Genomic DNA, 22,105 nt, shown 5'->3' on the forward strand with positions numbered 1-22,105 from the left:
AACCATTTAAACTAATTTGTAGACATGTACAGGTGTATATGTGTATGTGTCATGGTTTACCAAATGTCATTAAAGTAGCAAATTGCAAAAAAAAATATAAATAAAAATAAATATATACGTAAAGCAAAAATTGATAGAGAACTATAGGAACAATATGGCAAAACACAATCACAGTGGTAAATTTTAAGAAACCTGTCTTATTTAAGGTTGAGCAGAAAAAAATTTCCACAATATAAAATATTTGAACAGCAAATTAACCAACTTGATTTAGTAAAAAATATATAAATTCTATATCCAACAATTAGAGAATGCACATACTTTTCAAGCAGATATAAAACACTTATAAAATGTTACATGTTAGATTAAGCCAAAAAAGAAATCAGATTTCAGAAAAATGGTATCATACAGAACTTATCCTTTGACTCAGTGTAATTAAGTTAGACCTTGATAACAAAAAGATAAAGATAGATGAAAGTTACACATGGCAAATACTAAACAAAGAAAAAACGAAGTCACTTTGTTAATTTCAGAAAAAGTGTAGATGTTAAGACAAAAAATATAAGGGATAAAAGTAGTTGGTACATATGACTTTCTAAGTGAATTTGACAAATTCTGGCAACATCAGATGTTTATTCCTAATGACTGCATAATTTCACTCTTCAGAAGAAAACTTCTTGTGTGGGTGCACTAGGAAACATGCAAAAATGTTCATAGTAGTATTTTTTGAAAGAGAAAAACAACCAAAACAAAAATCAAAAACAAAGACAAACAGGAAAAACACCCCCAACCATCCATAAGAGATTAGTTAAATAATTTGTAGATTTTTCATACCATGGAATATTATACTGTAGTGAATTTGAATAAATGACAGTTGAATACAGCATGTGAGAATCTTATAAGCGTAATTTTGGCTAAATAAAAATAAATTGGAGAGATTATTTGCAGCCAGATAGCATTTTATATAATTTCAAAAACTAGCAAAAGAATACCATATACATATATTCATAAATATACCATATATATATAGAACTGTACCATAAATATTGTATCTCCATATATATACTTTTTTATAGAGAGCATATATATATTTATATATAGTCATATTCTATGATTCTTTGATTATGTACTAGGTTTTTTTTGGTAAATGTAGATATGAATACATATATATATATATGTATATATATATATAGGGTGTGTGTAATTGACATTACATGATAAAATTTTAAAATAAAAATGAGGCATCAATTCTCATCAATATGTATGTCCAATAAATATTTAAATACATTCTCAATCTCCCTTATTATTAAAGAACTACTTAAAAATCAGTAGTATGTTCATTGTCTACCTACTTGTCTATAGTGTGGAAAATGTACATATTTTTTGATCTTGTATGTGATTACAAGCATCTGTTTGGAGATTTATGAATGCATTTTAAAATTTTTAAACTGTTTGAATCTTTTAAACATAAAATATATAACTCAGGCTGCAGGAAATAACATTGGATATAGTAGCTGGTCAAATTAATGTAGTACTGCTCAATTTCTATCTTAAAAGAGCTCTGGGAAAGAACGTGACTGTGTGCTCTGCTAATTCTGAAGAATAGATTTTATGATAAGCACTTAATTATCAACACATCTGAAAAAGCCAAGTACACAGTGCATTAGTACAGAGTTTCTAAAAGGGTGAGGGCCATGATGGTTACATTTAGATTTGTGTATGTTATGTGTCATGTTCTTTTAAACAATACCTAATAAATCAGTTGCCTGTAAAACCCTGAAATGGACATAATAGTTCAAGTTGAAAATTCCCCTTGTGAGACAGAAAGTTACCCAGGATGTTATAGTCCATCAAGAAGATAACCCACAATTGCACTACTTTTATTTGTATGCATTGTTTATTAGAAATTTCAGATTTAATGGTCCTAAAGACTGTACAAGAACAGTTATCAAGTCTTCAAATCAAATACATTTTAGCCACGATTTCCATTTCATATTAGTTTATATAAATTATTTCCCATTTCTTATTTACTTTCCATTTTATGGGAAGACTTATCTTTCTATTTTGAACATTTGGTAGAGGGTATCTTCTTTTTGCAAGTGAATTGTAAGTTGACATTTTTCAAATATGGCATTAGTTTTATTTTCTTCTCCCTCTTGAAGATGAAATCACCCCACACTCGCCTAAAAAAACGAGTTACTCTAAATGAGTAAATACTAATCAGATTAATTCTGCTTAAAAATGCAAGATGAGTCGACTAGATGGAATTTTATTCATTCAGAATTTCAGTTTTTCTTAGGTTATATTTTATAGAATGTTCCTCTGCACTTAACTAAGGCCGAATTTTATGTGTCCAACTTCTAAAAGTTGCTTGATCTGGTTATCCACCTATAATTCCTTTTCTGTCTCTGTCCCTCACATACTCTTTTCACTTGGTTTTCGTTCCATCATTCTACATCATTCTACAATGAGATTACTTCAGTAATCTCGAGTGGCACATGTGTAGACCTTTATAAAACAAAGTATATATTACAAAAATGGCTAACTTTATTAGATGTCAGATCTACTTAACTATGTTTAAATTAAATCACCTTCGTTTTCTCCTTTTGTGCAACAATTTATCTGTGGGTGTTTTATTCTATAATTACCAAATATAGAATCATAATTACCAGTATAATTATGATTTATTCATTTACTTGTTTTCTTTTTAGTCATTTAAGGAGAAAAACAGTGGTTAAACTATTGAAAGTGAAATACAGTTATTCGGTAAAGGACAGCTTTTTAAGTGATAGAAGTTAACATTTAAAGAAGAAAAACAGTGTCACTCAGAGCTGACTTCACATATACTGTGAGCTGGTTCATTATGAAAAGGGAAATATCAGAATAGAGTAAAAGAGTAACATCTTTTAGCTGATTTTTTCCTACAATTTAGAAAACAGCCTTTTATGAATTATGAAAATAATTTTTAATCTCTACTAATGAATGAAATCTTCCTTAAAGGATAAAAGACAACTGTGCATTGAAATATGGATGGATCTGAAATAAATGCTTTTTTATAGCACATGAAAATTCTATGAAGTAGGGTAAGAAATCAAATATCTTTTCTCACAGAAATTTTAAGTCACTTTAAGTAGAATTTGGCCTTTTTAGGCAGCTCAATGTGCTTTTCTCTGGAAGCAAAGGATGATTTAGCTCTTTTGTCCAACTTTCTTGGATTTATGTCTTCATTGTCTGAAATATTAAATGGACTGTACTGAGATTTTATATAAGTATATCCCAAGTATTGTATGGGATATACTTGCACTAAAACATTATTTATCTATTACCTGAAATTCAAATCTAACTGGGCATCCTGTGTTTTATCTGGCAACCTCATGCTAGGGAGACCTACAAAATGCCATCTTTTTTGCTCAGGTAGCATAAGGAAAATGCTTGCTATCCACTTGGCAGGAGTATAGAATTTAAATTAATGCAAAGCATATATTTGTAGTGTCTTTTTCTTTTTTTTAATGAGATAGATTCATTCTGAGCCAAGATCTGTTGCTAATCTTCCTCTTTTTTTGCTTGAGGAAGATTGTCCCTGAGCTAACCTATGTGCCAGTCTTCCTCTACGTTGTATGAGGGTCACCACCACAGCATGGCTTGATGAGCAGTGTAGGTCTGTGCCTGGGATCTGAACCGGTGAACCTGGGCTGCTGAAGCAGAGTGCACTGGACTTAACCGCTGTGCCATGGGACTGGCCCCATGTAGCATCTTTTAAATTAGTTTGGCTTAATGTAGCCAGAAATTCTAGGAATTTTTAAATAATGAAGAGTTTATTCAGAGGACCACTGAACATATACCATCTGCAAAATATCTGTGTATTTCTTAATATTTCTCTGCTGCTTTATGACTCTACATATTAAATCCAGCATCTGGAACATCCCCAGAGCTGTGGTGGTTCATTCCTTGGGTTGTTAAGCAGATATTCACTGACTGGACGTTCTGAGTAGGAATATGGGGATACAGCGGCGTGTGAGCTTTGGTTTTGATCTTCAGGCAATTACAATCTAACTGTAGAGTAAGACACACACAAGATTTTAATAAAAGGCAATGTGGAAAAACTCCTCAGAGGAAGACAAAGTTTCAAAGTAGCTCAGAGGATGCTAGGTTTACTCATGGGTTGAGTCATTTGGGAAGTCTTTAAGGATGAGAAGAGAATCTTGAGAAATGAAGGGAGAGTTCCCTAAACTTCTTTGGAGTCTTCGTGTTAATGCTGATAAAATGAAATGCACGTAATAGGTTAGAGGAAAGTCCAGACTAATGTAGTTTCGCAATGACTAAACTTCATCCTTGGGTAATGTTTCTTATGCTAGAGATCAAAATAACCTATTTTTTTCCTCTGGGGACATGGTGTTATGTTGAAGATCTCAGTTATCATTGAGAGAATGACGCATGTGAGACAATATGCCACAGTCTTTCAGGAACTAATTCTTGAACAAGGTAGTAACATTGCATCAGCTACCAAACAGCATACATGAAAGAGTCAACATAGACAAGAGCTAAAATACTCTCATTGTGCCCTCCATATTATTTTATGTCAGTTGACTTGTCTGTGCTTCAGGTTCTTATTCTGTGAAGTGGTGGTGGAAGTATGTACTTCGTGTGTCTGTTGTGAGATAATATATATAAATGGCTTAGCACTAAAGAATATTGAAAGATGGTCTCCAAACAATGAAATAAAAAAGATGAATTACTGTTTTGGGATTATGCTTGACAATGTCATGTTTGTGGTTTTAACTTATAAAGCTGTTAGTGTTGATTCCCAGAGGTGGGTAATATTGTGTGTGCTTTAATAGAGAAAATGATATTGCTCATTATGGAGAATTCATTTGGGAAGGTTTTATCCGGGCTCAGTGTATATGCTGAGAGCTCATTCCAAGCTAATGCCTATCTTGAAGTTATTTTTGACCCTGGCTTCATGATTCTTGCTAGTTAAGGTGTGGTCTGGAGACAAACAGCGGTATCTGGAACTTTGTAAGAAATTGAGAACATTGTGTCCCACCCCAGACTTCCAGAATCAGAATCTGAATTTTAGCAAGATTCCCAGGTGATTCCTATGCGTGTTATAGTATGAGAAGCACTGCTCTAGATGTTATTATAGATGATTGAAAAGCTTGTATTTCTCCAAGTTTTGAAAGTAGAATGATGTTGTCTTTTTTATGTATTTTCTGTCATTTATTTAAGACTGGTATTACAGGGAGAAAGAAATCTTTCAGGTCACTAGAGTACTATGTAGCAAATGGCCTTCGCTCTTCACCTAGTGGCGTTCAATGGCCTGAAAGATTCATCAGTTGAGCAGTTTACTGCTTAATTGTCAAGCTTTACTCTGTTTTCATGAATAGTAATGTACCCAGAATCTTAAGATTCTATTCAACAACGATAGGGCATTACCTGTGTTTTATTAAAGTCATGGTGGGTGGAGGATGTCTACAAGTGTGTTCATTAAGTTGTTAGAACCATGGTCTATTTACTAACATAGTTTGTCGATACTGGTCTCTGCATTGGTGTCGCCTGAGGACCTTGTCAAAAATTCAGATTCTGAGGTTATGCCCAGGAGATTCTGATTTAGTAGGGCCAGGGAGAGGCCTTGGAATCTTTATTGCTAAGAAACGCCTTCTGTTGTAGCACTGCGCACAACCTGTTTTGCAAACCATCACTGTAGTCAGTCTCTTTTCTGTCATTTAAAAGACCTTTCCTATCCCCTTGTATTTGCATTTTCCGTATTATCAGTAATTTCATTAATTTTTGTATGAAGTTAAAAATTTAGGCGGGAAGGCTAGAAAAATAGAACATTGCTCTGGGAGGTAGAAACCTCTATTCTTGACTTGATATAGACTAAGTGGGCAAGTCATGATTCCTCCATTTTATTATCTGTAAAATGGGCTTTATGCTTCAGTGGAAAGTGAGATCATATATGAGTGAATGCTTTGAACTCTTCAAAAGAAAAGGTGTGTGAGATGAGCTTGTTATCACAACCTTATTTTAATATGCTTCCTGTTAAAATGTATTTTCCTTTTCAATGTAAACCTGGTTCTCACTGAAAACTTACTTCTGTAAATCTGTCTGCTTTTCGCTTTACACCTGTCCCCACCATTCTCTGCATTCAGCTGGTTCTCCAGCATCGATGTCAGGGGAGGTTTTGCCTAGGTCCGTGAGATCCAGAGCTGTTCTGTGGGGCAGATCAGAGCAGTTCTTGCTGAGACCTGTAAGGAGTTAGGGAGTTGTCCATTGGAACAGGAACTTGAAACTAGAAAACCTGGAAGTCCCAGATGTGTTGTCTCAGACTGTGGTACTTGGTGATGAATTTATTGTCTGGGCAGGGGCCCAGGTCCTTGTATCTTTAGGAGGAAGTACCAGTTGAATAATGGGTAAGGATTGGATGTGTTCATTTTTTTTTTAATGAAGGGATGAGCTGGCTCAGGACCTTTCTAGATTGTGGAATAAGTAGATATCAAAGGCAGAAAATCTTAATTACTTAGATATATTATGGCTCTAAGACACCTCACAAGGCATCCCCACCTCCCAAGACTTTCATAAAACACAGGTAATGCCCTTCCTATCTTTGTTTTTCAGAATCTTAAGATTCTGGGTATGCTACTATTAATGAAAAGAGAGTAAAGCTTGACAATTAAGCAGTAAACTGCTCGACTGCTCAATCTTTCAGACCATTGAATGCCACTAGGTCAGGCAGAAAAGGCATAGAATATATTTTACCTGGCAATGTCTTAAAGCAAAGGATCTTCTAGGAAAATAAACTTGGTTTTAAGATTGATATATGTCATGTTTAAGGTACATGGGATAATGAAAAAAACTGGTATCAAAATACCAGTTTGTCAGTTTAAACTCCTTTGCTCAAAGAGTACAGGATGCAGATTCAAACAGAAGAAAGGGACTTTATTTGCTTTTGTGATTTATACTGGTTAGCCCTTACTTACTTACTTACTTACTGCGAGTGTTATTTACTTAATATGCACAAGAACACTATCAAGTGGCACTGTTATTTTCATTTTGCAGATCAGAAAATTGAGGCAGATTCAGTAAGTTATCCAAAGTCACATATATACTAAAATAAGAGAGCCAAGATTGAAACTCAGGCATTCTGCTTCCGGAGTCTACACCCTTAAATGAACTAAATTGATTCTCCAATAAGAACTGCTAGTTTGCTGTTTGAAAATAATTTTGTTGTGTGGTGCTCTAGAATCTTCTATTTCTTCTCTTGTATGTTAATCACCTTTCTTTCTTGAAATAACAGTACCGTAATTCTTTGGGGCTTTTGTACTAGAGCCACCAATTTTGGTAGAAGTAGCAGTGGCAATTGATAATGTTAATTTACAGGCAAGGAGCCCATCACGGATTTCAAGCAGAGATCCCACTAGCTCAGTGAAACTAAAGTTGCTGCCACAGTGGGCAGTGAGCAAATTAGAATTGTCTTGGGGTGAAGGTCAATCAGAACTTGCGAATGTGCTTCCTGAAGTTTGTTAGTTTATTTTTAATTTTCATGACTCAATAGATTATGCAATATGTCTTCCCTAGGGTATTTCCTAGGTATGGTTTGAACTGTAACCATCCTGATAAATCCATTTTTGCATGCTCGAGCTTTGTAAGCGTAACAGTTTTTTGGTGCAATTTTGAGTTTAGGAGTTTATCTCCCGTTGGATCATACTTTAATGTAGTTTTGGTAAAAAGCTGCTTTGGATGAGGTTCCCAGAGGTTCTAGGTCCTAGATTTTAGGTCTTATCTATTGTCCTTGGTGATCTTAATCCTGTTTTGGGGTTTTCTGGCCTTGACTTTAGTGGCAAGATTCTTATTTTTGGTCATGGACATTCTCTGCTTAAAGGTTAGTTTTTTTTTCACTTGAGAAAATTCATTTTAGTATCATATTTTTATGGTCAATTCGTTATCAAATTATTTATTATTATATTACTTTTGTTTTATCTTTACTACTTAAAAAATAAATAAAAATAAGAGAAAAGGTTGAAAACAATCTTCTGTGAAAAGTAAAAGTTAAATATCCACATTTATTCAACCAGATGTAAGCTCTTAATGGTAAAATAATTGTGTACCACATCAAGCACTCTCAACAAATATTGACAGATTTTGTTACATGTCTTAATTCCTTTGAATTTTCCTTCCATAAAATAGTAGTGTTACTTTGGATTTTCAGCCATCAGACTGGTGTCATAAGGGAATGAAGTTATTGAATACAGAAACTATTACAACTGAAAGTGATTAAAACATACATTTGACTTATAAGCTCTGCTTATCACCTTTCAGTTGCTTACCTTAACCTGTGAAGATATCCACCTCCTTAGCGTGGTGTATAAAGCTCTGCATGAGCCCTCCAGCTTGTTGATTGATATCCTTCCTCTTATTTATTCCTCTAAAGCAGCAATGGCCTCTTTTCACCATCTCAGACTTACAGAATATACTTCCTTTCCTTTCCTCCTCTTCCAACAAGGATAGCTCCTGGGGGCCGACCCCATGGCCGAGTGGTTAAGTTTGCATGCTCCGCTACGGCGGCCCAGGGTTTCGCTGGTTCGGATCCTGGGTGCGGACATGGTGCCACTCATCAGGCTACATTGAGGTGGCGTCCCACATGGCACAACTAAAAGGACCCACAACTACAAAAATATATACAACTATGTACTGGGGGGATTTGGGGAGAAAAAGCAGAAAGAAAAAAAAAGATTGGCAACAGTTGTTAGCTCAGGTGCCAATCTTAAAAAAAAAAAAGATAGCTCCTTTTCATCCTTTGGTTTTATATATCTCCCTCCGAAAGACCTTCCTTACTACCTTAAGCAGGCTTTCTACTCATTACCATCCTGTCCATTTCATTCTTAGCACACATCCCTCTTTGTTCTTACGTAGTTATTTATAGTCTGATGTGAAGCTTGTTCCTGACTAGACTCTAAACACCAGGTGGACAAGGACTACGTGTCTTTTATTCACCAATGTGTACCCAGTGTCTGGCACAGTAATATTGTGATGTTTATCTACAATTATATATCTGAGTACCTATTTTGCCCTAGCTTTAAGTAATGGCTCTCAAAACTTATTTTGCTATTTTATTTTAAGCTGGTAACTCATAACACATTATATCAGTGGCATAGCAAGTGTTTCACATGGTATTTATTGAGAGAGCTGTACAAGGTTTTTCTAGTTAAAGTATGCCTTATTCCAAGTCATTTGTGTACCTTTCCGGTATGCCTTTTAGGATACAGTGCCCCTGTTCTTCTTTGTTAATCAAACATTTGTCCTAATTTAACAGTTACTGTTCTGTCTTTCAGAAGATGCTATGAAATTCAACAATGAAATCTCCTTGTTTTATGTATTTTAAAAAGAATACGCATGCACATAAACACATTCACACACACTCTTTTAATGAATATATTTGTATAGTACCTATCACACTGCTTGACACCCAACACTCAATTTGTTGAATGTTCATAAGTCCTTACAGATAGATAGAATTTGTTTTAAAAGATCTTGAGTTTCTAATACATCTTATTTACTAGATTCTGTAAATCAGCCCACTGTATTTCATTGACTCAATAGATTTAAATTTTGATAGAAAAGAACGTTGCAGTCAGCTAGTATTTATTTTTTTATTTTTATTTTTATTTTTATTTTTTTAAAGATTTTATTTTTTCCTTTTTCTCCCCAAAGCCCCCCGGTACATAGTTGTGTATTCTTCGTTGTGGGTTCTTCTAGTTGTGGCATGTGGGATGCTGCCTCAGCGTGGTCTGATGAGCAGTGCCATGTCCGCGCCCCAGGATTCGAACTAACGAAACACTGGGCCGCCTGCAGCGGAGCACGCAAACGTAACCACTCGGCCACGGGGCCAGCCCCCAGCTAGTATTTATTTTAATATATGTAAAAGCTGTGTAAAGCACTTCAACACTAGAAATGTATATATATTTGTAGTAAAAAAAATTTTAAATAAACAGAAAATGAAAAGTCCATTGATGGAATTAGATGTAAAAAATATATGAATATCTTCTTAAATAATATAGAATTGATGATTATCCAGTCATGGTAAAATGAGCAGAGTAGGTCTTTCAATAATAAGCAAACCAACCAGTGAATCCTCTGGAGTGTATGCACATAAGTGTGTGTGTGTGTGTGTATGTACTTGTTTTTACTAATATAACAAAAGAGAACATCACATTCTTTATATAGAACTTAAAATTCTAGTTAATTACATTCCAATTTCTGGATGTTAAGAATATTGTATTTCATTCTACCTGTTACATTACATGAGATAAAATTCAGGTGCTTAAAGAGTATTCTTTTAAAAAGCCCTTCAGAATGCTAGATTTCCATCAACTGTTTTCTTCTTCCCCAGGAGAGCACACAGCTGCTACAAATGCCGTCAATGCAGTTTTACAGCTGCCGATACTCAGTCACTACTGGAGCACTTCAACACTGTTCACTGCCAGGAACAGGACATCACTACAGCCAATGGCGAAGAGGACGGTCAGGCCGTGTCCACCATCAAGGAGGAGCCCAAAATTGACCTCAAGGTCTACAGTCTGCTCAATCCAGACTCTAAATTGGGAGAGCCAGTTTCCGAGAGTGTGGTGAAGAGGGAGAAGCTAGAAGATAAGGACGGGCTAAAAGAAAAAGTTTGGACTGAAAGTTCAAGTGATGACCTTCGCAACATGACTTGGAGAGGGGCAGACATCCTACGGGGCAGTCCATCATATACTCAAGCAAGCTTGGGGCTTCTGACGCCTGTGTCCGGCACCCAAGAGCAGACAAAGACCCTGAGGGATAGCCCCAATGTAGAAGCTGCCCATCTGGCACGACCTATTTATGGCTTGGCTGTGGAGACCAAGGGATTCCTGCAGGGGGTGCCAGCTGGCGGAGAGAAGTCCGGGGCCCTCACCCAGCAGTATCCTGCATCGGGAGAAAACAAGTCTAAGGATGAATCGCAGTCTCTGTTACGGGTAGGAAGGTTTAATTTTTAGATAATTTCTCTATCTTGAAGGGAAAAGAGGGGAACACATATTCTCTTGATTTAGTTCATGTCTTACCAAGTGACACCGAACGATCTCTATCAGTCTGGAGATTTATATTTATAAGGCCAAAGTGGTGGAAAGGAGCCTCATGTGTGTTTGTGTGTGCGGTCCACACACTTGATGCAGTAGTTGGCAGTCACTTGTTTGTCATTGCTCTTAGCTCTTGAGTGGTGGTTAATCGTTCCTGGTGATTGTGCCAAACAACGAGGCCACATTTGGAGAAGGGAAGTTCAGCATCTTACAAGGATGCACCCTCTGTTACATTCAAATAACTAAATGACTTTTAAATTTTAAGGTGGTGTGACACAGTATATGGTTAATAAGGAAATTAGCCGAGATTTAAATCACTAAGAAGGCAAAGCCTTTGGTGAGATGTTAATACAGAAAGGTAGTGTTTTTTAAAACTCACAATATAATTATGTACAAATGACAGTGCTTGTTGTTTAGTTGCCAAGAAGAGGGGAAAAATGAAGTTAGACCTAAGTGAGAATGGTGTGAAAAGCATTCAAAGAGAACCATGCATTTTACATTTTCTGCTCTTTTATGGAGAAAGACATAGTCCCAAGTAGAAAAACCAAACCAAACCTCTGAGTAAGATAAGATCCTCGATGGCTCTCTTCATGCTATGTAGAAGTATTTTAGACTTTGAAAATTCCTGAGCTCCCAGTAAGTGATGGTTGCTATTTGCCTAAGGCACCACTGCTTCAACATTTCACCTTGTCTCTGAGAAAGTTTTGAGCTTTCTGGATGATTTTGAAGCTTTGTCCGTGCCTAGAAGGTAGGATCTGAAACCAGCTAACCTTTACAAAAGAGCCAGTTAGGAAATAGAGTTCGGCCAGCCCAAGGCTGTGACCTGGTGGTCAGAGACCCCTGAGGTCTCTCTGGATGTATTCTCGGGAGAAAAATTGCTCTTTCCAAAGTCGGCTTGGCTCCTCTGCTCTCCTTTCCTGCAGTTTCTTTGAATCCTATCTGTGCTTATCAGGTATTCTCTAGTGGAGTTGAGAAACACCCCTTAGAGGGGCACACTTAATTATAAAAGCTGTTACCTTTCCATCTGCAGTTGTGCCCCTGAGCGAAGGGAAGGGCTTGAATGCAGAAGAGGCGATGCCCGCTGTGGTCTGAGAAACCAAGAATCCTTCCCATAGGGAAGGAGCAAGTTTATTATCAGTAACTTTGGAAAGTACCCTTCAAGAGGCTGTTCAATTCAGGGAGCTTCTTTTAGATAAATATATAAGGAGCTGCATTCTTATCATCGTAAATGCTCATTATTTTCTTAGCACATCAGGACTCCTCTGGTCTCAAGTGGCTCTAATATTTTCTGGTTATAAGCAGGAATGACATGTCCCAGGTTTGTTAAATTTCATATTGCATCTGGAGAGTGTAGTATAATTGGGTGCCTCACATCTGTTTCACTAGAGTTCCCCACCCTTTTTTCCCACTTAAAATTTTCATTCGATATCAGATTGTTTTTTCTCTTTTAGACTTTCTGGAAAATTACCTTTTCTGCCACCATTTGTATACACTAAGAATTTGGAATGATAAATAATTTATTACACAGTGAAGTCTAAAACCTGGGCATGATAGTTACATTTTTTGAGCAGGCTGGGATAATATTTTTCTAAAACATTGTTTTTCTCAATTCCTCCACTTCCTTAATTCCCTGACTTCAAGTTTCTGTTTCATCATTTCAACTGTCTTTTCAGTTCCTCCACATTAGCTGCTGAGGTAGGAAATCTTCAGCCGGGGACCGCTTAACCGTGTTCTACAAATGAACAGTCAAATTCCTAACCATGGCATTTGTGATCCTGAAAGACTATCCTCTACTGAATTTTGAGAGCTTACAAAATTAAAAAAAATCTACGTCTATAAGATAAATAACTAAATATATACCTATATTAAAGAGTCTTGGGTCTTCTGTGATTTTAGTAAAATTTGAATCTTTAAAAAATTTACATTTTCATTGTATTTGAATCATGCTGTTGGAAATCACCAGTTTTACTGGATATTTGGAATAGGAAGTGTAACTAATTTATTGTGAAATATTTAGTGTATTAACTGAATTAAAAATTTTTCATGTACACGTGTCTTTTTAAGACACCTGATCAGCTTTTGAAGACATCTAAGAGAATTAAGCAGAGCCCATTCTGATTGTAAATTTGTCAAGAATGCTACTTTGGTGGTAGAAATTGGTATTGCTGAGTTGTCAGAGCAAATACACGCTTCTCACTTCAACCCTCTGCCATCAGGAAGGGAAAACCCAGCAGAACATCTCAGAATAAGCCATCATATGTACTAAAGGCAGAAACAGTATCCTTTAATTTTTAGTTGTAGAGGTCTAGTTGGTAGTCAAGGTGTCCTGTAAAGATTTGTAAATATAAAATAGAAACATGCAAATGCAATTTACATGTTTTGAATGAAAATACAGTTGTCTGTAAATATATACCTACAGGATGTAATCCTATTTGAGTTTAAATAGTAGAGTGGAACTTGAAATTACCTTGTCGTTTGGCATGTTTATTTAGAATTAGCCATTTAAAAAATAGAAAATAAGTTTTAAAAGTGATTTTTTTTATTACATAGTACACACAATATAGCATTAATAAAGCAAGTATATTTGTAAATACATTTATATGTATAGTTTCTAATACTAAAAATAAAAACTTGAGTATCAGCTTTGTCTACTGTACAGAACTAAGTATGGAAAATTTGTCTAGCAGAAAATGTTAATTTAAAACAGTTCAATACTATACTGGTAAATAATGGAAACATTTTTAAAGAGTAGGCTGAATGGAGTTAGGGTCATGTCACAAAGCACGTAATTATGTCGCTTTCAGAATATTGATCTTTCTGATAATGTTTTTAAGTGGTTTTAGTTATGAAATTTTGCTGTACTCAAAGTGAGGAAGGAAATATAAGAATCACAGAGAAGAGCTAAAATTTCAAAATATTCTCTTCCTTAGTTTTCTTCATTTCTTTTTTTTTTTTGTTTTGCATAGGTCAGGGTTTGGCTTTTAGTTTTGTGTTCAATAACAGATCATTTATGTATATTTTCATTTACTGAATGTCTTTATATTTTTCCCTTGATACTGGTATGGAATTGATCTTGTTATAAAAAATTTTAAATTGTGTATGTGACCTTTGTTGACCATTGTGCTTTGAGTATGGCAAGGGGCACATTAACATAAGCTTTATCTTGTAAATTCCTTTATGAAAATTAGATTTTTGTTTTGTGTTACCTACACAATATTTCTATAAAATCGGTGGGTTTTTCCTTCTATGAGTAGGAAGAAATATTAAAGCCTTTAAACTCTGCTAGAAATAGTTCAAGTTTATATGAAACTTTGTTACTCTTTTAAAACTTTTAGACTAGATCTTATAAAACATGAATAAGCCCCTGAAAATGTTTTGAAAATGCCATGTTTTCGTTTAAACTTAAAATTTGGCTCTGTGGAGATGTTAGCATATTTCACATTGCCTGTGCTGTGCTAAAAGCAAAAAATTGGTTTTATATATTCAAATAGTTGTTTCTTTCTCTATTCAAATAGATGTTTTTAACTAAACAGTGTAGTGTAGTGTGAATTCAGCACAGTCACGGTGTACCCTTTTCTGACCGACTTCTTCTACAATGTATATTTACCTGAAGGTATTTATTTTGTAGATAGACTCTTATGCAGATGCAACTGTATGAGTCTTATTACTTCCTAGATAAGAAATTCTAGGTTTCATCCTTGTAATTGACTTTTTAGATCAGATTTTATAGCATAGCAAACTTTGTCTTTTAACTGATATCACATTAGTAGGATCGAAACGTCTGTCATTAAATTTCACAATGACTTTGCCAATATCAAATGCATTTTTCATTTAACGAAATGCAGAAATATAAGCAGGCTTAGTTGGTGAATCTGTAGCGGGCGTTTATGGCAAATCAACATTCAGGTAAACTTCTCCATGTTATTTGTGAGAACAGAATGTCACGGATAACGCATAAGTTCTAATTCTTCCATAGGTTCAAACGCCGTCGTTAGAAGCCCACTTTCTTCGTGCATCTAGGGGAAAAATAAATCTCTTTGAGACTGGTTTTAGTTTCCAGTGTAAATTTATTTAGGGAAGTTTGTCTGTTTTAACATGTACATTTTGCACCGCTTAGTTTGGCAGAGATGTTCAGCCATGGGCCATGGGAGTTGAGTTCCAAGTTCTGGGAGTGTGTTCCAAGTTGAACCACTGACTGTCAAAAGGAAGGGCCTCCCAGGATCTCCGTTCATCTCTCTCTCAGAGAGGATCAGAATGCCTGCCGTCCTCACAGGAGTGCTGTGCCGCTTAGTTAATTAACGTTTGTCAGGCCGTTTCAGATCGTCTGATTCAGGGTTCTAGATAAGCGCGAAGTAGTATGATTATTTGTTCGACTTGTAAATGTGATACCAAGACAGTTACAAAGCAGATGTTATTTCCCCCTTTCTTCAGCAGTGTTAAATTTATAGTTTAAAGATTGTTGATACCGGACAGGCTATTGAGATGCAAAAATGTTCTTTTGGGGACAGTCCATTGGCAGCCAAACAGACGTTCAAACAAGCGACAGTGTTGAATGCCTTTACAACCACTGACAGAAGATGGCAGGAACTTTTTTAACTAAACATGATCTCGAGTGAAAAGTCTGATATTTGTTATTTTGCTTCATGTTTAATGGAAATAAAAGCAGTCTTTGAATTACCATATGGGTAGTATTGACAGCATAATGTTTATGTCCATAACTGTTTTCCTCACCCTTTTTGAATTTTTTACTCACGCGTGTATATCAAATACCAAAGAGAACAGACTATACCAGGAAAAATGGGAATTATATACCTCCCTAATAGCTGGTTATGAAACAGTTGTTTTTAGGCCATGTTGATAAAGTTTCTTTTTAGGTAGCTGTTGATATTCGATTTGCCTAAGAATACAATATTAAAAATGATTTACTATATCCAGAGATAAACAATCTTTGTACATCTCTGTGCTTCTGCCCTGTATAAATGCATTTCTGTCGTCACCTATTAGAAAAGGGTATGACAAATGCAAATATATTGTAGATTTATTTTAAAAGTACAATGTGTTCATTGACTTAGTTTTGTGTAATAGTGAACATGACCATTTTAATTTTTTTATTAAATAAAATCTAGGTAGCTTTTTTCCCTGTATTGCTAATTCATCTTTTACATTGTTGACCATTTTTCACAGTAAATCACAACTAAAAGCAATTTGATACATATAAGTTTGTTTTGATTGAGTTGACCAATGGGATTTTCTGTTATTCTTATTTCTTTTTTATAAGTCAGCACCATTGACTGAAGTATTTTTTAAAAGAGTCTTTTTCTTCTTTTTTGTAACCTGGGCTTTTTGTGAAGTCTGGCGTTGTTCTCCTGGCCCAGGTTTCTAAGGCATGGGAAGCAGATGTATCTTTTAGTGAACTGGGCTGTAAGTTTGCAGTCGCTGTGAAATGGTATCCTTCAGCACAGTATCTGTTAATTATTTCCTGTATAACTATCTTTCGCTTGGCTTCCTTTTTTCACAGACTGCATGAGTCAGGAGATAACAGGGCCCCAAAAGGAACCCATTGTTAAGCGATCTTAGATGTTGGAAGTAAAGAGTATACAGAAGGTGGCCCAAGTTTCAGGAGCACAGATGCAGAATGATTCAAAAGTGTGTTAGCCATGAGCTACGCAGCCTTGATGCGAATCTAGTATTTTTCTGGCAAAGTCAAGTCTGATGGATGATTTTAACAGAAGTGTTGATTACGTAAAATGCCAGGAAAATTTTTATCTTGGATTTTTGTGTATTTTGTTCTTTGCTCCCACCAAAAAAGTAAATATTGTTTCCATTGTCCTATTCTTTTACTCTCCTTCCCTTTGACTCTGTTAGAGAACTTTGACTAAGTATTTATAGACAAGGACATTGTTTACTAGAATGTTCTACCAGTTAACGCAAGGAGACTTGGCAAGTGGGATGCTGCTGCGGCTGGTTGTGTTGGTAGTTTAAGGAGACGCAGATCGATTTAGTAAAGTTTGAAGAACCTGTTTCTTGTATTTCAGCGAAGTAACATTCTTATTTATAGATGTTTATAATTAACTGTAATTTACAGATAAAACAAAACCAGGAATAAAGCAACTTTATTTTGGAAAAAACTCCACAATATTTCATCTTAAGGTGTTTTTTTTATGTTGTTATTCGTGATGAGGAGTAAGGAAAAGGAATCTTACTTTTGTTTTTTAACTACAGGACATTTGTGATGAGATAAATTGAGTGTTTGCTATCATTATTCATGTCCGAATGATTAAATAGCTCTCACACATCATAACTTGCCTCTTTAAAAAGATAGTTTCTCGATTTAGAAGATTTAATTTGCACATATTAGTTATTAAAGGGATGAACCATTTCAGCCCCTGGAAATTTACATATCTGTAACATCATAATTAACCAGAAAAAGCTAAGGATATGTAGATATTTCTTAAAAGGCAAAATGTACTTTATAATTTTACTGACATTTAAAAAAGATGAGTAGTGATTATGAGACAGACTTTTATGAGAATTTGGATACCGATAGAAAGATTCTTAAAATAGATTTTTGATAACAAATAGTATTTTGTTTGAATAAAGTGATAAGATCCATGACAGTGTGATTTATTAAATTGCATTTGCTTATAGTGTTACACATTTTGTTTGCAATTTGGTACTCAAGACTTAGATTAAATCATGAAAAAAGTCTTGGTAGACAGATGTGCCATAAAATAGTGTGTTCTCAGAGAGTTAACTTTTTGTGTTTAGCTACTCATGTACTGGGCAGCATGAGAGTACCTCGCAGCTGTCCAATTTGAATTCTTGATGAGGAAGATAAAACCTGACGAAACTGCTTTAGAACAATTGCACGTGAAAGCGTTAGAAAATAAAGTGTTTGGTTAAAATAGATGGATGTTTATAATTGATTGCCAAGTAGCTTAGCATTTCAGTTTCCAGGATTAAAAGTTCACTGCCTTTCCATTAATTTATTACTGGATTAATTCCTTTCATCCTCACCAAAACCCTTTGAGGTTGAAGCTATTATTATTATCCCTTTTATTTGGATGAGGAAACTGAGGCAGAGAGATTAATTAATTTGTCCAAGGTCACAGTGCTTGTAATGGCAGAGATGCATTTCTGACACTGGCAATTTGACTTCAGAGTCCATGCTCTTAATCTTTGCACGGCCTTCTTTGATTTTTGACGTTTGTTAATAATCATGTTTGGATGACTTTCTATAATTTCAGAATAATTTGTTTCATCTAAACATGTGCTTTTTATATGTTTTATGGACAAAACAAAAAAGTCACTTTTTGAAAGTTATGTGAGTGATACATGTTTATTGAAAAAGAGGTAGGTAATGCAGAACACTGCAAAGAAACTGAAGACCACTGATAAATTCTAACCCACCATTACTTTTCTATTCATATTTTGGCATCTAACTTATTATTTCTATGCATCCAAATGTGTGTTTTGTTCAAATATAAGATCATGTGCCTTACTCTTTTATAATCTTCTTTTTTTATTTAACAATATATTGTGGACATCTTTTCCCATCAACAAATATAACCCACAATATTTGTTTCAGTGCCTCCATGTTATACCATGAAATAGCTGTATTATAATATGTTTAGCAAATCCCCTATTGATGAACATTTGGACGACTTCCAATTTTTAGTTATAAAGAAACTTTGATGAACTTCCTTGTACATATTATTTTATTGTTTTATCATTTCTTAGGATAATTTCTTATAATTCCAGTTATTTAGTTAAGAAAATATGTGACAGATAACAAATGATATTCAATGTCCAAGTCACTGTCATCTAAAAGAGTCAAAATAGATTTGCTCATAAATAATAAACTTGGAGACTAATATCCTAGAAATTTTTAATTGAGGGTTAACTGTTAAACTAGAAGTTGACATTTAATGATGAATGCAGATAATTAAGGAAAAAGCAGATGATAATCTTTAAGAGCTCTTTCTTTTCACGTATATGGACTATAACAGATGCCAAATAGCCATCTATGAGGTATGATATACTTACCTTATATTGTATGTGCTGCATTTTTTATTTTGTAGAGAAATTTGTTTTTAAGCAGGACCCATTTTCTTTGAGTCATGTGTCTTAAGTGAAAGCAGTCAACTCAGATAGTCTTGCCTTCTTCTTCTTTTTTTTTTCTTTTGGTTAGGAAGATTGGTTTATCTTGAGCTAACATCTGTGGCCAATCTTCCTCATTTTTTTTCCTCCCTAAAGCCGCCGTACATAGTTGTATATCCTAGCTGTAGGTCATTCTAGTCTTCCATGTGGGATCCCTCCACAGCATGGCTTGATGAGTGGTGTGTTGGTCTGCACCCAGATCCTACTGGTCAACCCCAGCTGCCAAAGTGAAACGCATGAACTTAACCACTCAGCCACAGGGCCAGCCCCTAGCCGTGCCTTTTTCAGGGGAGAAATTTCATTTCCCTTGTTTTCATTTTGCTCCATGGACAATGTTCCTGCTACCTTCATAATTTCTCAACCCGATTTTAAAGTTTTTCCCTTCCTTGGGTGAGTATTGGATTTGGTGGGTAATGGTGTGGACTTTGAGGGAGTATGAGAGAGAAGAACTTGATTTTTTTCTTTAAAATATGGGATTTAATGATCTTTATTTTTTTATTGTTGCTGCAATATTTATATTGATTCCATTGGAAAGTATTTTCTCAAAACTTCATGCTAGAATAATATGTTATATAGGATGAGTTTTTAAGTCAAATTGAAATTCAGAGCTTTCCTCAAATTCTCATGTGATTTAAATATTACTACTGAAGACTCTAAAATATACCCTAATTATTCTAGAATAGTATGCCCAGCCCTTTGAGGTTACAGTTGGGTATGGAGGTTGGTGTGTCCCGTCTTTAATAGGCTGGCTGTGGCTCTGATTCAGGCTTGGCTGGATTTTATTTTCTGGTAAAATTATATTTCATGTTTTCCTTTTACTCTTCCCTTGTGATGTCATGGAAAGAGTACTGGATTGGAGGAAAGAAGGCTTTGTGTTCTAGACTCACTTTGTGACTAACCAGCTGTGTGACCATGGGTGAGTCACTCAATCCTTATGCACAGTTTTGTTCTTTGGAAAATTCTAGAAATTGAAGTGTACAATTGCCCATATCTCTTTAAAATTGCAACTTACAGGGTCATGTCGATTTTCTACAAAACTTAAAGCATTCAGATCTGTGAATTGATGCCAGAGGCAACTTTAAGAGAAAAATCTTATATTTTTGTGCTGCTGGTGTCTGAAGAGATATCACATACTTGATATACAGATTCTTAAATCAGATTTCCCTCTCATGGCTAAGAATCTATAAGTTATAAAAAGCTGTTACAATACAATCTGAAATCTTCAACAGTTATATTCTTTGAGCTTGTCTTATACAAAAAAGCTCAGTTTTTGGAAATAACTTTGTTTTAAAAAAATCATGTTATTAAGGGGGTGCTTATGAATGATGATAAAGGGGAGTATGCACAATGAGAAATAAAATAATTCTGGTGAGAATATGACACGTTTAAAGTCTGTTTCCTCAGTTTCTTGGCATTGAGCAATGATGCCTGTTTTGTTCAGTCAGATGTTCAAATCAGAATTTTGGATGCAGAAACTAATTTTAGTAGGTGGGGTGCAAATTTCTTATGAGTCCATGAATAGACTCTAATCCCAGCTGTTTCATTACAATTATAAAAATAAAATTGGCTGTGAATCATTCAAACTCTATTTAATGGATGTGAATAATTCAGTTTCGTCCCACTGAAATTTTAAAAGTATAAACCTATCTTAGATTCTTTATGCTCCTTCCGAGTTAATATCTCATTCTTCATATGTGAATTATTTGAAATATGGGTGGTCATGATGAAAATGACCATATTTCCTCTCAGTTCCTGTGGGTTTCAGGAGAGGGGTGGCCTCTAGGGTGAGGCTGGGGATAAAAAGGAGAGAGAAATTGGGAAGAGTCTACGAAAAGAGAAAAGCATGTTAAATTAGTATTTCTTGTCATTTTCATTCCCATTAAAGTATATATGTTCATTATAGACATTTTAGAAAATAGAAATTAGCAAAAAGGAGAAATGATTACTCAACACTTTAATGCGTCCCTTTCTGGACACATGCACACTCACACACGTTGACATATACATGCAAACACAGATTTATATGTTTATTATTAAATAACCTTCACTTTCACTTTATAGTAAATTGTAAACATTGTCCCACATTTATTGACTTCATAGTATTTCATTGTGTGTTGTACTAAAGATGATTGTTGATTCCTTGTTAGACATTTATTTCCAGTTTTTGCTAATATAAATAGTTCTGCATTGAATATTCTTGTAGCTAAATGATTTTATCTTGCTTGTGACTTTAAATTGTTAGAATTGGCTTCCCTATAGTCAGGTTGCTCTATGGGATGACACAGTAGTGGAGATTATTGGCAAGTATAGGTCCCTTTGCCAGGCTGTGTATATACACTCTTGGGAAACAGGAAAATGGTGTCCTTTCTGGACTTTCGTTAGTGAGAATTTTTTCACAGTGGTAGGTAAGAAATAGAAACCTATACATTTTCTTTAAACGCTATGATAGGGGGAAAAGTCAGTGTGATGATTTGAATAAGGTACATTTCTGAAGCACTAGCAAAGAATCAGTCAGATATGTATTTCACTTTTATTGTTCAAAGATAGATTCCTTAGTCACCTTGACATTCAAAGAGTACTTAAATAGTATTATGTACTGAAATGAGTCTTACAAGGTAAATATATACATATAATATATATATTATGTTATATATATATGTAAGGGATTTAGCTGTCTCCAAAAAGATTCTTTAAGTTAATATTTTTTGGTGATCACATGAAGTTGATGCCAACAGCTACTCAGTGAAGTATTTGGTACACAAACTCTGTTTTGAAATATTTGCATTTATTTTAATTTCCTCAAGGTCATTTACATAGTTTATTGTAAAGTAAGAATGAAAATCAGGTGTTAAAAG

General features: G+C 34.9%; 1 protein-coding gene across 6 annotated transcripts in view; it reads left to right on the plus strand.

The window, feature by feature from the left end:
* Nucleotides 1–22,105, plus strand: part of TRPS1 (transcriptional repressor GATA binding 1) — a 250,785-nt gene that overhangs the window by 68,293 nt on the left and 160,387 nt on the right. For all 6 annotated transcript variants that reach the window (XM_046641995.1, XM_046641993.1, XM_046641992.1 and 3 more), the window contains one exon: nt 10,385–10,988. In XM_046641995.1, coding sequence (XP_046497951.1) covers nt 10,385–10,988 — 604 coding nt within the window. The remainder of the gene's footprint in view (nt 1–10,384; nt 10,989–22,105) is intronic.

Source organism: Equus quagga, chromosome 16 (genome assembly GCF_021613505.1).
Source record: "Equus quagga isolate Etosha38 chromosome 16, UCLA_HA_Equagga_1.0, whole genome shotgun sequence".
In the NCBI taxonomy this organism is placed as follows: Eukaryota; Metazoa; Chordata; class Mammalia; order Perissodactyla; family Equidae; genus Equus; species Equus quagga.